The sequence below is a fragment of the Meles meles genome, chromosome 9 (assembly GCF_922984935.1).
Source record: "Meles meles chromosome 9, mMelMel3.1 paternal haplotype, whole genome shotgun sequence".
NCBI classification, from domain to species: domain Eukaryota; kingdom Metazoa; phylum Chordata; class Mammalia; order Carnivora; family Mustelidae; genus Meles; species Meles meles.
The window spans coordinates 22480437-22501202 of record NC_060074.1 but is presented as its reverse complement, the minus strand read 5'-3'; the positions used below and the strand labels follow the sequence as shown (position 1 = coordinate 22501202).

General features: G+C 34.2%; 1 protein-coding gene across 4 annotated transcripts in view; it reads left to right on the top strand.

Annotated features, from left to right (window-relative positions):
- The window catches only part of ERBB4 (erb-b2 receptor tyrosine kinase 4), a 1171522-nt gene that overhangs the window by 953012 nt on the left and 197744 nt on the right, over positions 1–20766 (top strand). For all 4 annotated transcript variants that reach the window (XM_046019457.1, XM_046019455.1, XM_046019456.1 and 1 more), the window contains exon 19: positions 2565–2663. In XM_046019457.1, coding sequence (XP_045875413.1) covers positions 2565–2663 — 99 coding nt within the window. The remainder of the gene's footprint in view (positions 1–2564; positions 2664–20766) is intronic.

Genomic DNA, 20766 nt, shown 5'->3' with positions numbered 1-20766 from the left:
TGTGATGTCTATTAGAACAGTTCCCCAAATTTTACTTTGACAGTTTTATAGGTTTCTTAAAGCTATATGCAAGCCTGCAGTTTTTACAAACATTTCTGTTAAAATAGACTGGATCTTAGAAATTTTGCCCTTTAAAATGTTCATTTTTTTTCTACTTAAAACAACGGTTTATTTAACAAAAAATATTAACAATTAGAATGTAAACCTTAATTTTCCCTCCTGAGTGTTCCAAAAATAATTTAATCTCTTTAAAATAAAATTATTTTATTCTCAGGCCTAAATGCAGAAATTTCTTAATCTCTTTGTGTGCATATTTTGTTTAGTTAAACTCAAAATTATTAATTGAACACCTAATTTGAATAGAAACTATTCTCAGCTGACTTGGTGCTTTCTAGTTTTCAAATTATTTGTATGTTCAAAGAAATATGACTTATCCTATTTTTCTATTTATATTATGTTAGAAATAATTCCATTTCAAAGGTAACTCAATTTGGATTGTTCCTAGCATATAATCAGCTTTTTATTTTAAAGATGATATGGTCTGGAAAGTGAATTTTATTTTAAATCATGGATACCATTTAACTTGAGAATAAATATGATCTAATGACCTCAGCAGGGAAAAATTACCCATTTAGACCTTTATAAAGCTTTATAAATGTTTTTATTATAAATAACTATTTGCCTGTTGTCCATGAGCATCTAGCTTCATTGAAATTATTTGTATTGAAAGGTCCATAAGTACATTTCAATTTTATACCTATAGTATTTACAGTTGATGCTGTTTTAATTAACATACTAGTTCTTATGAGGCATATTGTCTTAAATGGGTAAGAACTACTCTTGACCACAGAAATGCATATTAGCTTAGCTAATTACTTGGTTGATTTTTCTCGTGGTTGGAGATATGCTGTGTTTAAGCATTAAAAATTTGAAATAATACCATGGATATTAGTGTAGTTGAATTTTTCTCTGGTCAGGCCTAGAAAATAATGACTATACTTATTTAAAAAGCAGTACAAATTAATTCACACCGAATTTATATTCGTATTTCAAAAGTATACTTTGGGAATATTTTAATATTGATGCTCTATCTTTATAAAGTAACCCCCTGTGGTTACTTTATTGAATAATGGTAAGTCTGTTCTCTACCCTACATACCATCACTTAGAAAATGTAGCCTATGGATCTTGGGCTTCCTCCTCCCCATTTCTGCATTAATAGTTAAAAAAAAAAATTATACCACAAGGAACTTGGCTTTTTTTTTTTTTTAATTTGACACATAGATTTCCCTATTAACTCTAAGAAGAATGTAACTCTTAACTTCACCTTCTAATGGTTAAAGCCCTTTTTTTCTGTATTATTCTCACTTTTTAATGATTTTTATGATTAGGCCTCCTCTTATATTATTACAACTTTCAGTAACACAAATACATATGTTTTGGCATAGAAGTACAAAATGAAAAACATTTTTTTTATGACTAGAACCAACTGATATTAAGAAAAACTAGAGATGTTCTCTTTAGGAATAAGAGAATTTTATCCCCCTTTCATTTTAATGTTAAAACTGGACTAAGAGGACTTTTTTGATGTTAGGGCTAATAAGCTAAAATTTTATATTTTCTTGCTTCTGTGTTTGTTTGGGACAATATGCTTCAAAAAAATTCTTTGATAATTGATGCACCCCTGATGCCTTACCAAAATTATTGTCCTAATTCAAATGGTTGTTTACTCAGAAATGCTGTTATTTACCTTAATGTTGTACTTGACTCAAGTTCCACCTACTTTATGCTTTCTAGTGTGTAGATTCTATTCAAATGTTATAATGATATTTTTGTAGGAGGAGAGAACTGGCAGTGACCAGTATAAATATTTTATATTCAGAGATAATAAAAATCCTTGACAAACATAGACACAATATTTGATAATAAAGACAAATTAATATGTTCTCAGATCTCTCTAGTACTTGCCTTTGAAAACTAATTCTTAAATAATCATCTTCGAAAACTAATTTTTAAACCAATCCAATGTTCAAGAACATGAGAATATGCTTTTTTGTGTCTTTATTTGTTTTAGTTGCAGAATAATTAGATAATATTAAGGCTGAAAAGAACCTCCAACATTACTTAACCCACTCTTCTAAATTACAAATGAGACAACGGAAGATCAAAAATTGGAACAGTGTTCTCCAAGTCTTAAGAAATTGTTATATCATCTGAATCTAGTATTTATATCTTATTTCATTTCTGTCACTATTGAAAAGCTTTTTCACACATACAAATTGAATTTTATAATAGCAGTGCTTTATAATGTAGTAGTAAACACCTTGAAAGCAGAATAAATATATGATTCATCTTCAGATAATGAAAGGAGACAACAGAGTTGCTAAGTAACTTGTAACACATACAACAGGTATTGGATAAATGTTTGTTGATTGAATAAAAGAATATAAAACCTCTAAATTATTTTTTAAGAAATTAATAGATTGAGTGGTTAAATCGAATTTTGTTTCTGGTATAAATTTGTATATCTTCATATGGATTTAATGTGATTTCTTCCCCCCAAAGGGCATTTGGGTACCTGAAGGAGAAACAGTAAAGATTCCTGTGGCTATTAAGATTCTTAATGAAACGACTGGTCCCAAAGCCAATGTGGAGTTCATGGATGTAAGTATAGACACCAGGCAACCACATTTTTATCCATTTTTAATAGACCGCTTTTAGAATTTTAAAAAAGAAAGAAATGGTATACTCTACAATTAAAGCCTTGAGCAAATGTCAGCAAACTTTTGCTCAAAGGACCAGAGAATAAATAGGCTTTTTTGTGCGATGTGGTCTCCATAGAAACTACTCAACTCCATCCTTTTGGTAGGTGAGCAGCCATAGACACTTAAAAACAAAACAATACAGGGGCGCCTGGAGGGCTCAGTGGGTTGGGCGACTGTCTTTGGCTCGGGTCGTGGTCCTGGAGTCCTCAGATTGAGTTCCACATTGGGCTCCCTGCTCAGCCGGAGTCTGCTTCTTCCTCTGACCCTCCCCCTTCTCATGCTCTCTCTCTCTCTCTCTCTCTCAAGTAAATAGATAAGGTCTTTGAAAACAAACAAACAAACACAAGAATGGGTATGACCGTGTTCCAGTAAACTTTATTTACCCAAACAAGCTGAGGCTGAAGCCCTGCAAGCCAAATTCTGCTGTCAAGGGCAATGTATTTAACCACGATGTAAAGAAAGGCAAATTGCATTTGAGAGCAGGAATGATGGTCTGAAAAATTATTAGGGTGCTTTATTTCATTATTGTTATAATCTACTAACAGAAAACATCAATCAAGATTTGTGTCTATAGTAAGTTATTGTTAAATTTAAATTAGGAATCTACCTAAGTCAGATAATTACCAATTGAAATTTACTTTTTTCAGTTCAAATTCAGAAGACAAACCTAATGGGTAAAAAGCCCCAACTATAGAAAAATAAGAGAGTTCTAAAGAATAAACATACTTTATGAAGTCAATCAGAACTTTAAGATTTCCCCTAGCAAAAATTGTAGGTTGAGCTGTTCAGCGAATTTCAGAAGGTAGGACAGATAAAATATGTATGTGATATGCTGTTATTTTTTTCACATTCAACACAAGATAACTTGCCAGAGGTTCTGTCAAAGACCCATGGATATATTCTTTCTTATTTAGCATAAAGTGTTCAATAATAAGAATAATTTTGATTTTCAAGTGACCTTTATCTGAAAGATGATGCAAGCATACGCACTTTGATTTTTAAAGACGGATTGCTAATATTTCTACCAAGTTTCTCTTGTAAACTCCTTTTTAAGTTATATAGGAGCTCAGTTTTTGACTTTGGATAATTTATTTGGATATGATGCTTAGTCTTTTATATAGGGCTGTTTTTAGTTCAACAACATATTGGTTATTACATAATAGAACTGATAATTAACTGGTGCAAACCAGTTGTTCTGATCAGTTGGTGCTGTACCTTACTAGTTGCTTAATAATTTGTATACCGCCTTTGTTACTTATCTACCAACACCTGACAGACACTGAGTCCAGTAACTAAATAGTGTTTCTTTCTGCAGGTGTCGAAAAGTTCTGACATTCTCTGCAGCTACATGTCCTGGCTCATATAGTAAAATGTAAAACTGAAGCCTTTTTCAGTGATGTCACAATCAATTTGATCTTGATTATAGGTATATAGTTGTGAAGGGAATTTTCAAAGTGAAAGTTATGAAGAAAAAGGACAATGAATATACATGGTGTATGTTAATATGTAAGACTGATTTAAAAAAAAAAAAATCTTGCCCAGCCTAGACTGTAGCCAAAGCTGAAATCCACAAGAATGCTAATAATCTCTCCTGGAGGCTTAGACAGCCATTTTTGTCTTATTTCCATGGAAACAGACCGGCAAAAAGGGGTTAAGAGGCTACAAAATAATCACCTAAGAAAGAAGCTCTAAAAGCTTCATCATGATTTTGAATGATTATTTGAAAGCTCCTAACCCCATCCATTTTTTTTTCCTGATCTGAAGTCTATTCCCATGGAAACAGGAGTGGGATGGCCGCTTGAAGTCTTAGATTTCTACTGAATTTTAGATGAGACTCTGATTGAGCCATGAAAGGGGTCATTTTCCTAAATGGTTGATAAATCTGGTGACCAACAGATTCCAAACAGCATGTTCTTTTTAAAAGTTTAAAAAATATATATTAGGGAAAATATTTTTACTGAGCCTCTCATACCTCATGGATAAATGCTAGAAGATTAATAGATTGGCAGACTGCTGTTGGCAATTTCAATAAATATCAAGCAGAAACACCTCCTACTATTTTCACAACTTCTTTCCAAACATTAGTATGACATCGCAATAATTAAAATACAGTTGCACTGGCAAAGTTAACAATAAATTCAGATTTTAAACAGGCTGGCGTAATTTGAATGCAAAATTATCTACATTTCATACCAACATTGTTAGCTCATCTACTGTGTGTGTAAATCATTATGAGTACTTAAATAACATATCCAACTGTAATAGAAGGTTTCATGTGAGTAAATTTATTTATAATTTGGGCCTAAGAATTAAGTTAAGTTGCTCATATTCCCAAGGTTATTAAGATAAAAGTCTTATTTGTCATATCTTTTAATTTGGGTCCTTCCATGTGGTAGAGTATTCCAAGTTTAACTTTCAAACTCAAATAACATATACTGCAATCATGCTACCTTCTGTTTTGCAAACTAGCATCTGTATATACGCATATGTTTTATGCCATTTTAAAGAAAGAAAATAAAGCTTCTGAAGACAATAGGAACTACATACTCTTACTGAGCATTAGATCTCTTTGTTCCACCCTACTCCCAGCATGCAACTTTATAGTTGGAGTAGAATATTTTAGATTCAATAACTACTACTACTAAATTTATTAGATGTAACTCTGTGTTACTGGTTATTTTAATAAATGACAAAATGCAACAACTTAAAGCTCACTACATCCAATAATTCTATTGCTATCTGGGGCACCGGAGATGACTTTTATATTTTCTTAGAATTTTTACCATAGGCAAAAATAAATAAGAAATAATTTGTATTCTATGAAATGCTATGCTAAAAGCAGGAGAAGGAGAATTTGGTTAGAAGGCTGTAACTCAACTCACCTGAATGTGTCTAATGGATTCATAATGACAATAATAACACATAGCTAGTGAATGGCCAGTATGTCCTTAATTCCCATTAAAGGAAGATCACATTGAACAACATTAAGAAAATGACCCTAGAGGTCCACCTTCTTAAGAAGAATATCGACATTTATATACACTTCTAATTTATGTCTCAAATAGCACCATTTCATTGGAAAAACACAAGGTTTGTTTTTTTTTTAATTTTTGGTTTGGTTTTATCTTGTTGTCTTTTAGGTTTTGTGTTTTGTTTTCTTTTTATCCATCAAATGGTATAGAACACTTACCTAAAAAATGAGGCTATTGAGTAAGATTCCTGGAATTGGGGAACATGGTCTGGTCAAATCAGACAGACTCTTGAGTTTGTCTGAATTTCTACTACTGTTGTTTTGTTGTTGTTGTTGTTTTCTCTGATATTTAAGCCCACTATCACTTGACATTATTCTATATCCCTTGGAAGTGTATATGTATTTAAATGTTTTATTTATTTGTTTTCTTAAAAAATATTGAGATTTAAAAAAACCAATTATCCTAAATTCCAGTGACTGAATAATAATAATACTTCAGCTTAGTGCTCCGTTTAGTGGCTTTAGCATCAGCTTTCCCGTGCCGAGTCAACCACCTAGTTCCCAGTAAGATGCTCCAAGGAAATATGTTTCAGATTATCCAGACTTACTGTGTCAATAGTCATCTTTTAGGGCACCTGGGTGGCTGAGGGGATTAAAGCCTCTGACTTCAGCTCAGGTTCTGATCCCAAGGTCCTGGGATGGAGCCCCGCATCGGGCTCGCCGCTCGCCGGGGAGCCTGCTTCCCTCTCTCTCTCTGCCTGACTCTCTGCCTACTTGTGATCTCTGTCTGTCAAATAAATAAATAAAATCTTTAAAAAAATCATCATATTTCTATTAAAGGAAGAAGAATTTGTTGCCTTCTGCCTATACAATAGGAAAATCTATTTATCTTACATGATCATTGCACTATTTTCAGAAGAAATGTCCATGTAAATTGTGTTTACATGTTGCTCTTCCTTGTATTGCCTTTATGATATTCAATGACTTTTAAAAAAATCTTATTTATTTATGTGTTTATTTTTGAGAGATAGAGAGAAAATGAGCCAGCATGTGAGCAGGTCGAGAGGGGCGAAAGGAGAGGAGAGAGAATCCCAAGGAGGTTCCATGCTCAACTCAGTGCAGAGCCTGATGTGGGGCTCGATCTCATAACAGTGAGATCATGACCACGAGATCATGAGCTAAGCAGAAACCAAGAGTCAGATGCTTAACTGATTGAGCCATCCTGATGCCCCTATCATATTCATTGCCTTAATGAGAGTTGTTCCAACTCTAACTGATATCATATTAATGGGTTGAGACAAATAGAATTTATTAGTAGAGTTTATATTTTCTCTCAGATTATAGCAGACTTAAAAAAATATTTGAAAAGACGTTTTGTTCAATAACAATAATTTCACATTATAAACATAACATTTTTATGCTTATGACTTCACAGAGTTAACAATAACTCTTAGATCCTGTCTCATACTGATAACAGATTTTTTAAAATTCATACAATTTAATCCAATGATATCTTTAGGTCTTACAGATTTTTCTCATTTGCATACATGAATATAATTAATCAATTTTAGAGGTTAAAAAAATGCAAAATTCCTTTTTTAAAAAGCCCACTACTTAGATGTCAAAGGATTCAACACTGCTGCCATGATCTTGAGAAGTCAGTTATAAACAATTCTTTTTTCCTTAAGAGAATTATAGCTAAAATAATTAAGAAGGCATTTAGGTAGTTACTTTGCTTTTAAAAATCAAACAATATCTTCAAAAAGAGATTCTATAAACTCCATTAGAAATAGAAGTTAGTCTTTCAAAGAGCTCCTAAAAAGAAAAGAAAGGAAAGGGAAGGAAAAGAAAACACAAGAAAAAAGAAATTTACCAGTAACTAAAGTAAATAACTTCTGTTATAGTTTATTCCATTAAGTCTTGTTTATATCCTATTAACTGTATAGGGCTTGATTAGAAATGGCATCACATCTGAAATCACTATTTCAAACACCCCATTCTCTAACTGCCTTTTCCTGCCCCTCTGGTTCCTTTCCTATTGCACATACTTGAGGAACATTTTACCCTTTTAGATATCACCCATATATCGACTCTTCTGGTTTTCGCTACCTCTCAGCTGCCCCTTCCCTCATATCCCTCCTCAAACAACTTGGATTCATGGCTCACTGTTACAATCACATTCCTTCAAAAATCCTCAACTTTCTTGCTTCTCAAAATCATGCTGGCATTAAGCAATCCTGGAAATACTGAAATTTTTCAGTGCATGGTCTAGACCTCTTTTCCCTAAATTTTCTCTTTGGATTACCAAATTTCATCTCTAGTTTATTTTATGAATCTGACCTCATCTCCATCCTTGATATCTCCAACTTGAAATCTCAAGGTCATCTCAAGTCTAGCACATTCAGAATGTACTTTTATACCTTCTCTTCTAAATCTCTTCTGGATTCAATCTTACCTACATAAATAATTTGTGTATCTATCCACCCTTATTGTCCCTATCAGTAGTTTGGGATTTGTCATTGAATGTCACAATCCCTCACATGATCCACTACCAATTCAAGAGCAAATGCTCTTCTTCTATGCCAAAAACACATTTGGAGAGCTTCCTCTTGTTATACTCCTCTGCTACCCCCTTAATCCAAACTGTTGACTTCTTCAGCTTGAATTATGAGAATAACCTCCAGTTTGATCTCCTTACTTTTTTTTTAAAAAAAAGATTTTATTTATTTATTTGACAGAGAGAGATCACAAGTAGATAGAGAGGCAGGCAGAGAGAGAGAGAGAGAGAGAGGGAAGCAGGCTCCCTGCTGAGCAGAGAGCCCAATGCGGGACTCGATCCCAGGACCCTGAGATCATGACCTGAGCGGAAGGCAGTGGCCCAACCCACTGAGCCACCCAGGCGCCCTGATCTCCTTACTTTTTAAAAAAATACAAGTCTTGAATTGTGTTACTCCTCGACATAAAAACTTCCAGTGGCTTCACTAGGGCAAAATACTAAATCCTTGCTTCCTGATCTCCTCATCACTTTTCCTGTCTTCATTCTCTTCATTGACCTTCTTTCTACTCCTTACAAGTCAAGCAAGACCATACCTTTGCCTGGACAGTCTTTCTTCCATTTATACCCGATGAACTCACAGTCATTCTTATTTTCTCAGCTTAAGCACACTTTCTCAAAGGTAGCTTTCTTGACCCCTTAATCCAAATTATAACCTAACAGAATTTAGAAATTTTCCTTTGTGCATCTTTCATGATAGATTATTACATATGTATTTGTGCTAGTTATTATTGTAGAAGCCCACTCTACCACTAGGCTATAGGATCTTTGGCAACGAAGACTGTCTGTTGACCCCACAATTGCCTATTTAATGACAAGCATAATGCAAGCATGTAAGTTAGGAACCAATAAATGTTTTGTTAATTGCCTGAATAGATTTTTTCCCCTATTTTTCAAAAGACTTATGTTCCTCTTTTAAGCCTTCTTCATTCCAATCTAATTGATTTCTGTAGTATTTCCCCCCAATAGTCTTACCTTTATTTGACATATTGTACTTGGATCATTTTCCTTAAATATTTATAATGCTAATCTCTGATTTATTTCTACAAACTCAAATTTAGTAGCTGTTTTGAATCCAGAGTAACAACATATCTCTGAAAAATAGATCTTCCATAGTGACTCTGTTAAATAAGAGTATTGCCTCTTTGAAAGCCCTTTAAGTGGGAAAACCCTGAGGTCCTGTGTGGATCCATCAGTTAAGATTTCTGCTTTAGCAGGTCAGGTCATGACTTCAGGGTCCAGGGATTGAGCCCCATATCAGGCTCCCTGCTCAGCAAATAACCTACTTCTCCCTCTCCTGCTCCCCCTGCTTGTGCTCTCTCCCTCTTTCTCTCTGTCAAATAAATAAATAAATCTTAAAAAGAAGAAGAAGAAGAAGGAAAATGCTTTGTAGATTTTTGATATATCCAGAAGGCCAGGAACCTCCCCTAGTGGGAACCTTTTGAATGCTTTTCTGCAAATGTTTCCATTATATATGGTCAGGTAGGACTAGGTTTCATTTTTAGCTTCTTCTTAATCTTGAGTTCCTGAAATTTTATGTTGTGGTTTAGGATAGTGTTTGCTTCTCTAATAACAACCTGTTATTAGAGCCTCCCCCAACCCCACCCTTGCCTCTTGCCTATTTGTATCTATTCCAATAGGAGTAAGGATGTGTGGATGGGATCCTGTATAAAAAGGGGGAAAAAAGTTTGATTTTACCACAGATTTTGACAAAAATAAATAATAGAAATAATTGACTGCAGTCATAATTCATTTCTGGCATCAGTTATCTGAATTTAATACATATTCTAAAACTTTAGCTTTGAATATTGTCTGAGGGCATACTAAAATGTTTGAAAATAGGCAACATACCTGACAAGTTTTACATTCTCACAGGCTTGATTTTTCTCTTGAAGCACCTAAAAGAGACTATAAAACCAAAACAGGTTTCTCTCTGTAAATCTCAACATGTAACTTAATAAGTTTTCTGCTTCTGTTTCCCAAAAGCATTTCTTGGGTTTTTGTGCATGAGAGGACATTTCTCAAGAGCACGTAGTCTGCTGTGCCAATATTTGAATTCAATGAATGAAAATTAAGACTCTGTTAAAGGCATTAGTTTTCCATATTGTAGGTATTTTCCAGCTTTGTAAACTCTACAATTTGGTGAATTTCATAAATCACTAGGGGATGTATTGCTGAGCCACCTGAGAGCTAGAAGAGAATTATACTGATCATACGCAGTTTCTGACTCCAATCTGAATGGTATTTGCTAATTATAATGGCTTAGGAAGAATTCTCACTCCATTTGATTGCACCAGTAGGAAGAGCTGTTTATCATATAAAACTTGTTCAAAAAATTCAGGTAGAAAGCTCTTGCCCATAGGGCAAGCAGAGACTGGGAAACAGAATTTCCAAAAAATTAGCAAATCATTTCAAACATATCAAACCTTGATATGGATGGTTTGATTAATGTTTAATTCTCTGTTTGCAGATTCAAGGATACAAAATATTTTTTCTCTTAGAGGAAGGGACCACCTGAATAAAAGCCTGGTTTACATTATGTGGCATAAGGTGATTTCAGTTATTCAGGTACCAGTGATTTGATTCAGGAAATGAAGGCTTAATGTGCTGTGATAGTTTCAATAGCATACATGTGTGGCTACATAGTGGAGTGAATATCTATTGATATATATTAATATTATACATTATTATATACTATAAATATATTTTATGATTATATTATCAATATAAATTAATATACCTATACTGTAAATACATATATTTTAATCTCATCATTACCCCTTTTCATAAAATGATTATCATAGAATCTCTATTTCTTTAAGCCTTTTAAAAAAATGACCTGTTTTATACATACTACATAAAAAGCTCAATTATTTTCCTCAGTAAAAATAAGAATATCAAGGTATTGTTTTGAACATTTCTAAATGCTGCTGCAGATCCTAAAAAGCCATGTTTTTAGTTCTCATAGCTTACAGTTTATGTATAGGTGGGCACAGCGTGATTAGAAATAAGAATGAGCACCTCGGAGGTAGAAAAATTATGAGAGCAGTTTGTCACAAAAATAAGCAATCAGTGAGGGCACTTTATCTCAAAACTAAAAAGCTTACAATTTTCCACAGTGATCATAGCCACTGCAATTTTATCTAGGGTTTTGATCCACTTACAAATTTAATCTAACCTCTTGGAACTTAAATGTTCCATTATCTGTTAGAAAATAATTAGAAGCTGTAAGCAGAAGTCTGCATATGTGGAGTTCCTTGGGAGTCCCCAAGCTCATGGAAGCAAGGCGTTTGATGGATACTGGTCAGCTGGTATTGGGCCAGCAGCTAATAATAGCAGGAAATGCTGCTTAACTTGGTGAGAAAGTTAACTCGGGGAAAATGAAAATGAAACATTTGGGATTTATGGTCAGAACTAAATTTCCCTTTTTCATTTGTTTCCTGGTAAGAAAATAGCCAAGGGAACCAGTTCTTTTTTTTTTTTCTTTTCTTTTTTTTTTTTTTGATAATTTATAATGAAGATCTAAGGGCCCACTTGATCTCAACCATATTCACTGTAATTTCCTTGCATCCTCACAAAGTTTTAGTGCATTAGGAATATGTTTGATATAATGTATACAAATAATAGGTGAATCTGATCAGTAAATTAACAATTGTCTGCTTTAGCAAACGTGTGGTAAATTAACCGCAGAAAACATGTATAAGCTTTTTGGGAGGGTTGCAAACACAAGGGGCTTGAATACAAAGCCAGAAAAATACTTTACTTTTGTGAGTAAGGTAATGAGCCAAGTCCCTTTAAAATGAAAAATAAGTTAATTTCAAAATGAGGATGGCTCATTCACTTAATGAACATGTTACTATGTTCTCATTAATGAAAAAGTATTTTATTCTTTTGCAGAGAGATGCTTCACAACACAATATTCTCTAGTTTTTTCATGTAATGTTGACTTAAATCAGAGTGGATTTCAACCTACATTAGTCTATTTTCTTTAGTTTTCTACTAAATTTATAATGCATGGATGAAGGTATAACACCTAAAGCTGTGTCTTTTTTTGCATACCCAACAAGGTTGTTGATATCTTTTGATTTATAGCTACTTCAGGCTTTGTAACTCCCGTAATACCCACTTACAAAGTAGTAAGAATTTAGTAAAAATTTATTTTTAGTTTGAAGGGTGGATATGCTTACTTCATTTGTTTTTTAATAGACTTTTATGGAGGGCCTACTATGCACAAAGTCCCATGCCTTCTTTATACTCTAGGGCTTATAAAGATCACTATCATGGCATAGACTTAAACTTGGTGAGATTTGTCTGGTAATATTAAGTTGATAAAACAATGTCTTATCAGGTTGGAACAGAGGAAGTATGATAGGAAATTTGTAGAAGGAAATAGTATTATTAATGGTGGGTGGATTTAAGGATCTTTTAAACTCTTCACCATTGCAGGAATACTTTTCTTTCTTTTTTTTTTTCCCCAATTTATTTGGTTGCTTTTGTCTAAAATGCATGCATTTTAAAGACTTAATTTAATTTATTTGTTTGACAGAGAGAGAGATCACAGGCAGGGTGGGCGGGACTGGGGAGCAGAAGGAGAGGGAGAAGCAGGCTCCTTGCTCAGCCAGTGTGGGGCTCCATCCCAGGACCCTGGGAATCATGACCTGAGCTGAAGGCAGACACTTAACCGACTGAGCCAACCAGGTGCCTCTAAGATGCATGCATTTTGGAAAATAATTGACCCTTGTTTCAGTTTATTTTTATCTTTATCTTGTTTCTTCTATATGTATTTCATAGATTTATTTTTATATATTTTATGCCATATAAACATGATATATAAACCATATTGTATGCGATTGTGGAGTTTGTTTGTTGATGTGGAATCTGCTTTACATCAGGAGGGAAAAGTTAAAATACAAATATTTTCCTATAACTTACTCAACACTAACTCCTTCAAAGTATGATATTGAAGTTTAACACAGTTTTTGGATGTAGGTACATATATAAACACTAAAATTTCTTGTTTCAGATATTTTTATTTTAAAAATAAAAGCAAGAACTTGTTAATTTCCATTTCACTTGGTTGTTAGTTATGGAGATTAATTTATTAAGAATATTTGCCAATTAATGCTGGCCACTCAAAAGAGTGCCACAAATCCTCTCCTATTTTATTGAGTTTAGGTGTGACTATATTTTGAAAAGGTTCTGTTCTGTTTTTACACTTGTACCCCCAATTAACTCTTAAATAATGTCCATGACAACCCTTTCAGTTAATCTTTATATTTTTGAAAGCTATGGAATAATATCAAGAGATTCATTAAAGATAAATCAACTCTTCTGCTTGATAATCTAATTGTCATTGAAAGTGACTGCCTGTAGAAAAAGACATTGCCATTTTATTTATTTATTTTTTGATTAAAACATTGCCATTTTAAAACAATGTTCATTTTTTCCTCTTCAATCAAGTTGTATTCTCTTATAATATTTGGATGTCTCTGTAATTTTTTGTTACAGTAAATCTGCATTTGTGTACATCACAGATATTTGTAACTGTTAAGAAATCAACATTCTTATTTACCACTGGATATTAAGATATTTATAAACAGTGTGTGTAATTGTGTTGGCAGAGTTTTCTAATTGAAAATGAGTACAGGACTTTCCTATTAAAGCATAAAGTCCACTGCTTCTGAAGTAAGCAGAATTGCTATTAACAGATTATCATCCCTTTACTTAAAGCCTTATCTGTAGTCCAGTGGAAATTAACCACCATCATCTGTACCAAAAAATTCCCAATTTAAACGTGTAAGTTAGAACTTCTACGGGGCATATGTTGTGGTGAGATGGGCAGTGGGTGAGAATTCTTCAATTTCTCTAATGTGATCCATTTGGAAATTACTACGAAGTCTGGAAAGACCCTGATCTCCAGGGATTCTTTCATATTTTTCTTCCTCTGTAGGCAGAACAACACACCATTTCCTAGTGGAAGTGAAGATGAAGTACAGAGCACTTCTCCAGTAAATTTAATTTTATCTCTTTACAAGACTCATGCATCATGGCCTGTTTCAGTCAATAAATTATTTTCTCCCTTTAAGATTTAGACTTTGATTAGCTTGAACTTCTTAAAGCAGTATCAGAAAAGTAAAAAAGAAACAATTTATTTAAAACCAGTGTATTGTGATCCAGGCATATTGAATACATTTTCTTATATTCATCATGATAATAAAGCAACCAAGACCAGCAAAGTATATTTTGGCACACAAACTTGCATAATGAATGCCAACTTTTCATAATAAGATTAAAACTTTTGTTTAAGAACTTCCTATTATTTAAAGATTTTTTTCTTCATATCTCTTTTCCCATTAGTACTTCAAATAGATACAGTGATGTTTCAATTTCTAAAGGGTAATGCATATGCCAGATTATTATTATGTGGATAGTAAATGAAGGCTTTTAGGAGTCTGTTAATAATACAAGATATTAGATATTATTCTCATCCCCTTAAATGAAATGTTTTTCAAAGAAGCTACTGTTGGTTCAAGGTTAACAATCAGCCAATCAAGGCTTGATCAAAGACAGTTCTAATATTTAAGTCAACCAACCAGTCTGTTTAAAATATGTATTTCCCAGCTAAGCCATTTTTGAAACACAGTCCTATATTATCTAACTGTCCTTTTGGTGATGAGATATTACATTACAAGATCTCTTTGTGCTATGAGGTTGATAAGGCTGAATGTGAACACTGGCATACAACTAAACTATTTGACTTACAAATCAGCATCAGAGCATAAAGTATTCAGGGACAAGGGGCCTTGGCAGACTACTAAGTGATATTTATCATTTGGATTTCTCCTTCTCAAGTGCTTAAATTTAGGAATATGTCAGTGTCTAATAGGGGACAGTGGCATAATCTCAAGGTAAAATTCACCTGTAAGAAAGAACAAAATTAGTTTCACCACTAAGTGCATGCATGTGCATGGGCACGCATACACACACACACACACACACACACACACACACACACATGTACACACAAATAGGTAGAACCTCAATCAAGATTTGGAGAAATCCCATGAACCACTATGCTCATATAAGCCAACTCTCAAATCATGTTTCTCTCTCTCAGGGTGTTGATTACTATATAACACTTTAGGGAGAGTAATAACGTAACTTTCATTTTATCTCTGTTAACTGGCATTTTTAATTTGCCATCACAACATCAGTTGACCTATGCATTTGCCTATGAGACTCCATTTGTCTTTGTCAAGGAGAAAACATAACATCTTATAAACCAAGAATAGTTTAAAAGAGTAGAAAGAAATCATTTATAAATGTGAGATTTGGTAATAGTTCACTCCAAAAAAGTAAATTATATAAGCCCACTTGAACAATAATGGCAATCTCTGGAACCCAAGTAGCAGGAAACTGCAGTATTTCAGGAATGACTGGGACAAGAAATTAAATGCTGTAAAGATCACAGAGATGTCTCTCATCTAAACTTTTACCCAGCTTGTGTGAAGGGTCCCACTAACCCCTCTCCTGAAGAGCAAGGTTTAGGAAAAAGCTTCCCTGTGGCCTGTCTTGGGAGCTCCCCTATCCCTGGATCAAATGAGAGATAGAGTCCCATTGTTTAAGTGGCTGTTGATGGCCCAGGAGTTTTAGTGTATACTTTGAATAAGCGTTGAGATTCGTAAAAGGGAGAGAGGAAATTAGAAAGGCGAACCAATGGGTGACTGCAAAAAACAGTTAATATTTTTGGTTCAGCCAGATAAACCAGAGAAATTTTTATTTCAGACCACATTGCCTCATTTTTTTTCTTCACTTTGCTTTCTTTTTTTTTCTTTTATAATTCACTCTCTTTTAATGGGAAATTTTAAAGATATATTTTCTCCAGTTTTTTAATCAAAGTAGTTTATAGAAATAGATATAGACATGTAATATCAATGTAAGTATATATATATTTATATATCTATGTAAGTGTATATATTTATAAATATATACATATATGTTTATATACTTATATATATTATATGTTATATAATATATACTTATAAATATATATTATATGTACTATATATTTATTTATATAGTACTATATACATAGCACTATCAGCTTATATTTAAACAAAAGAAAAGAAAAAATAAGTCTCTAGTGCTATTATGCTACTGACTGCTTCCTTGGGTCTTAACCTTTCAGAGATAATTTTCTTAGCTGTGTTTCCTGGCATTTCCCTCCACATTCCTAAAAATATGCTGCTACTGCCATTTCTTGATTGTATCAATTTTAGATAAAATCTTTTACCTATTTAATATGGAAATGAAGATTTATTATTCTCAGATCCTTTTCTATACTTTTTTCACTTATATTCCTTATGTAATATTTATGTCATAATTTCAAATTATATTGATAATTTAGGGTCTTTTTTCAGAATTATTACTATAAAGGTGTTGCTGATAACTGTTTCACCAAGAATTTTTTTTTTCTTCTAAGCATTCTATATCTCTACCTCTAATTCTTCCCCAACTTACAGATTTCTCTTCCACAAGGTCAGATGCTTCATAAACTCTACCAGTTTTTGGTTTGTTTTTTAGTTTTTCTTCTCTCTCTTACTGGAAGAAATCCTTCCTTAAGAACTTCACTCTCATGTTCAGTCTGGACTGGTAGTGTCTAGGTTAAAGACCCAGCTTTAACTCTGGGTCCTCTCTTCCTCTTCATCTAGAATCTCCCTTTGTTTTGCAACTCAGTTGTATCCTTTAGTTTCTTGATACAGTATCTTCCTCCTTCTTGGTTTAGTATTACATAAAGAGTAATTTGCTGTATTGAAAAGTTATAGGGAAACTGTATGGTACCCTAGGACTGAAGGAGAATACCCAAGAAAGGGAATTCCCAATTCCTGCTTTTTTTTTTTTTCCCCTGCTATTCCCAAGATTTCCAAATGATGAACCTTAGACTTTTTTTTTTTTTTTTTCCTTCATTCATTGTGCTGAGCTCTTTAAGGACCCTTTGAATCTAGAAACTTGTATCTGTTAGTTTGGGAACTTTTTTTTTTTTTTCTCATGGCATTTTTGATAATATTATCTAGATTATTCTTGTCTTCCTTCTGGGATTTTTTTTTTTTTTTTTAATTTGACAGACAGAGATTACAAGTAGGCAGAGAGGCAGGCAAAGAGAGAGGAGGAAGCAGGCTCCCTGCTGAGCAGAGAGCCCCATGGATGCGGGACTTGATTCCAGGACCTTGAGATCATGACCTGAGCCCAAGGCAGAGGCTTAACCCACTGAGCCACCCAGGTGCTCCTCCTTCTGATATTCTTATTAGTCAGTTTTAGACCTCTGTATTCGTTCTTTGATTTCCAAATCTTATGTCTCAGATTTTCCAAGTTTATATATTTGTTCCTTATTTTTCTGAGGGTTTTCTTGAACTTTACTTCCAAAAATATTTTTTAGAAATATCATGTGTTGTACTTTTAATTTCCAAAAGCTGTTTTTGTTTCTTCTATCATTAAAAAACAAACAAAAAACATACCAAGTAAGCAAGAAACCCTGTGTTCTTGGTGAATACAGTATATGTTTTCATATGTCTTAGGGTGTTGATGTTTTTCATGTTTTCCTTTGTTTCCTGAATTGTGTCTTCCCTCTGGGTTTTTCTTTTCTTTCAGTTTGTTTGAATGGGTTTTGGCTTTAGAACTAATCTTAGTCCATTTGGGCTGCTGTAACTGTGTATCATAGACTGGGAAGCTTATAGGCTATGAAAAATTTTCCCACAATTTTAGAGGCTGAAAAATTCAAGATCAAGGTTTGAAGTGTTTGAAAAATTCAAGATCAAGTTACTGACGTGGTTTGAAGTTACGGATGTGGAGGTCTGGGGCTAATGGCCAAGAAAAAATTCCCGAGGCATCTTTTGTGCAGAAAAGTAGTTTTATTAAAGCACAGGAGCAGGACCCATGGACAGAAATCGCTGCACTGGGGTTGTGAGGAGTGACTGATTACAGAAGATTTTCCTATCCTATGGAGGGGAGAGTGATGCTAGGGCTCCAGGACATTGAATCTATAGGGTTTCTGGAGGTTTTGGGGTTTTTATTTTGTTTTTTGTTTGTTTGTTTGTTTTCTTTTTGTAAGTCATTAAGATAGATGCAAACTGATGGAGACTCATGTCCTGCATAACTCTGATCTCTATCAGTTAACCATTTGTTTTTCCTTTTCCTTTGTTCTAGAGGTGCCAGGTGTGCCTGAGGACTGTCACATACAACCTACCTAGTGTGTTTCGGGGGCTGGGCGGAGCAGGGTGTTAGCTTGTGCTTTGCCCCCAGCTTGCTCCTGCTCCCTCATCAGCACTGCCTGGTGCCTGGAGAAAGCTGTTTTCTGGTTCATAGGCAGCTCTTGTCTTATGTCCTCACATAGCAGTGTGGATGAAGGAGCTCTCTGAGGTCTCTTGTAAGGGCACTAATTTATTCATCTGTAAGAACTCTACCCTTATTACATAGTCATCTGCCAAAAGCCCCACATCCTAATACCTAATCTTGCGCTGGGAGTTAAGAGATCAACGTAAGAATGTTGAGAGACACAAACATTCAGTCTGTACCGTCTGGTGATGTGAGCTTCACTGAGAGCAGCGTTATGACCACTTGTTGGATTACCCAATCTGGGGTCATTTAGCTTTTCGGAGAGAATCTACCATTATACAACTGTCTATACATTTTTGGAGATGATCACAGTGAATTCTGTTCATTATGTAGACTTTAAAGAAAAAAAGAGAATTTTTTCTTTTCTTTTATTTTTTTCTAAAATAAATTTCCTCTCCCCCAATCTCTCTTGTGCCTGGTGTCTCAAAATATAATTTTTTGGTTCAATTTCTCCATTTAAAAACTTTAATTTCTTGGGGCGCCTGGGTGGCTCAGTGGGTTAAGCCTCTGCCTTTGGCTCAGGTCGTGATCCCAGAATTCTGGGATCAAGCCCCGCATCGGGCTCTCTGCTCAGCAGGGGGCCTGCTTCCCCCTCTCTCTCTGCCTGCCTCTCTGCCCACTTGTGATCTCTGTCTGTCAAATAAATAAATAAATAATCTTAAAAAAAAAACAAAAAAACTTTAATTTCTTGCTAGGATAGGGAAGAGCCATAAACTGCTACTCTGGATAAAGAGAAAACCAGAGAATCTAACTGTTCTTTAGACAAATTTTGAATATTATTTTTTATTTCAACTCCATCTTTCACCTTCACCATCTGTTGTACTAAGTGTCTTTGGTTTTTATACCCTTTCTGGGTTTTGCTGAATGAATTGGTTTTTATATTCTTAGCATTCCCCTTTGTAGACACATTTGTTGTTGTTGTTTTGCTTTCTTATTTTTGCTACATCCATTTCCCTGAAATTTGTTGAAATTTGTTCAGCTGTTTTGCCCCCTCTCCCATACTCTTTGTTTGGGGGATTTGTATCCTTTTGAAATCTTCACCTTATTTTAGTGGCATCTTGGGAAAGTGCAGAGAAAATGTAAATACTTAATCTATCATAATAAAATGGAAGTCCTGAAAGGAGTTTAAATCTAAAAATCCTAGAAGAGCTCCTTCTAACTTTGTTTTCTTTGTTAAAAATAGTTTTCATTTAAGTAAATGAAACTTTCATCCATGTTTTAATATCATGCTATTAGAGAAAGCTTCCCTCATAAGGAACATCATTACATTTTTAAATTTTTAAACTTATTTTTTTTTATTTATTTGAGAGACAGACAGAGAGCCAGGGGGAGGAGAGCCAGAAGGAGAAGGAGAGGGACAAGCCAACTCCCAGCTGAGCAGGGAGCCTGACACAGGGCTGGATCCCAGGACCCTAAGATCATGACCTGGGCTAAAGTCAGACACTTAACTGACCGAGCTAAGCAGGCACCCCCCCCACCAAAAGTTAGGGTTTTTTTTGTTGTTGTTGTTTCTTAATCAATAATTGCTTATTGAGAACTAGAGGATTCCTTAATTATTTGATCTTGTCATCCACACATGGTGACAAGAAGGGCAAGAAGCATTTATATTGAGAATTGATAGTTTACAACTGTATCCTAAGGTGGTCACTCCAGGGAGAAACATCTAAGAAAACATTTAGCCCCGAGATTATAGTTGAAAAGTGAAGTTCTTCTTTGATTTTCTTCATAGATTAAAATGTTTAAATATTGGAAATATTCATTTATTTATTTACTTATTTGATAGAGAGAGTGAGAGAAGGAACACAGGCAAGGGGAGTGAGAGAGGGAGAAGCAGGTCTCCCTCTGAGCAGGGAGCCTGATACGGGCCTGAATCCCAAGACCCTGGGATCATGACCGGACCAAAGGCAGATGCTTAACAACCGAGCCACCCAGGTGTGCCTAAATATTGGAAATATTTAGCTAAGAGTTATAGTCTTTGATTTAAGTATCAAGAGAAGTTTTATAGGAAACAATTTTAATTGTCTAAGGATGGAGGTTGACAGTAAGATCTCCAGAAATATTTATGGTACTCATTGTTTTCACATA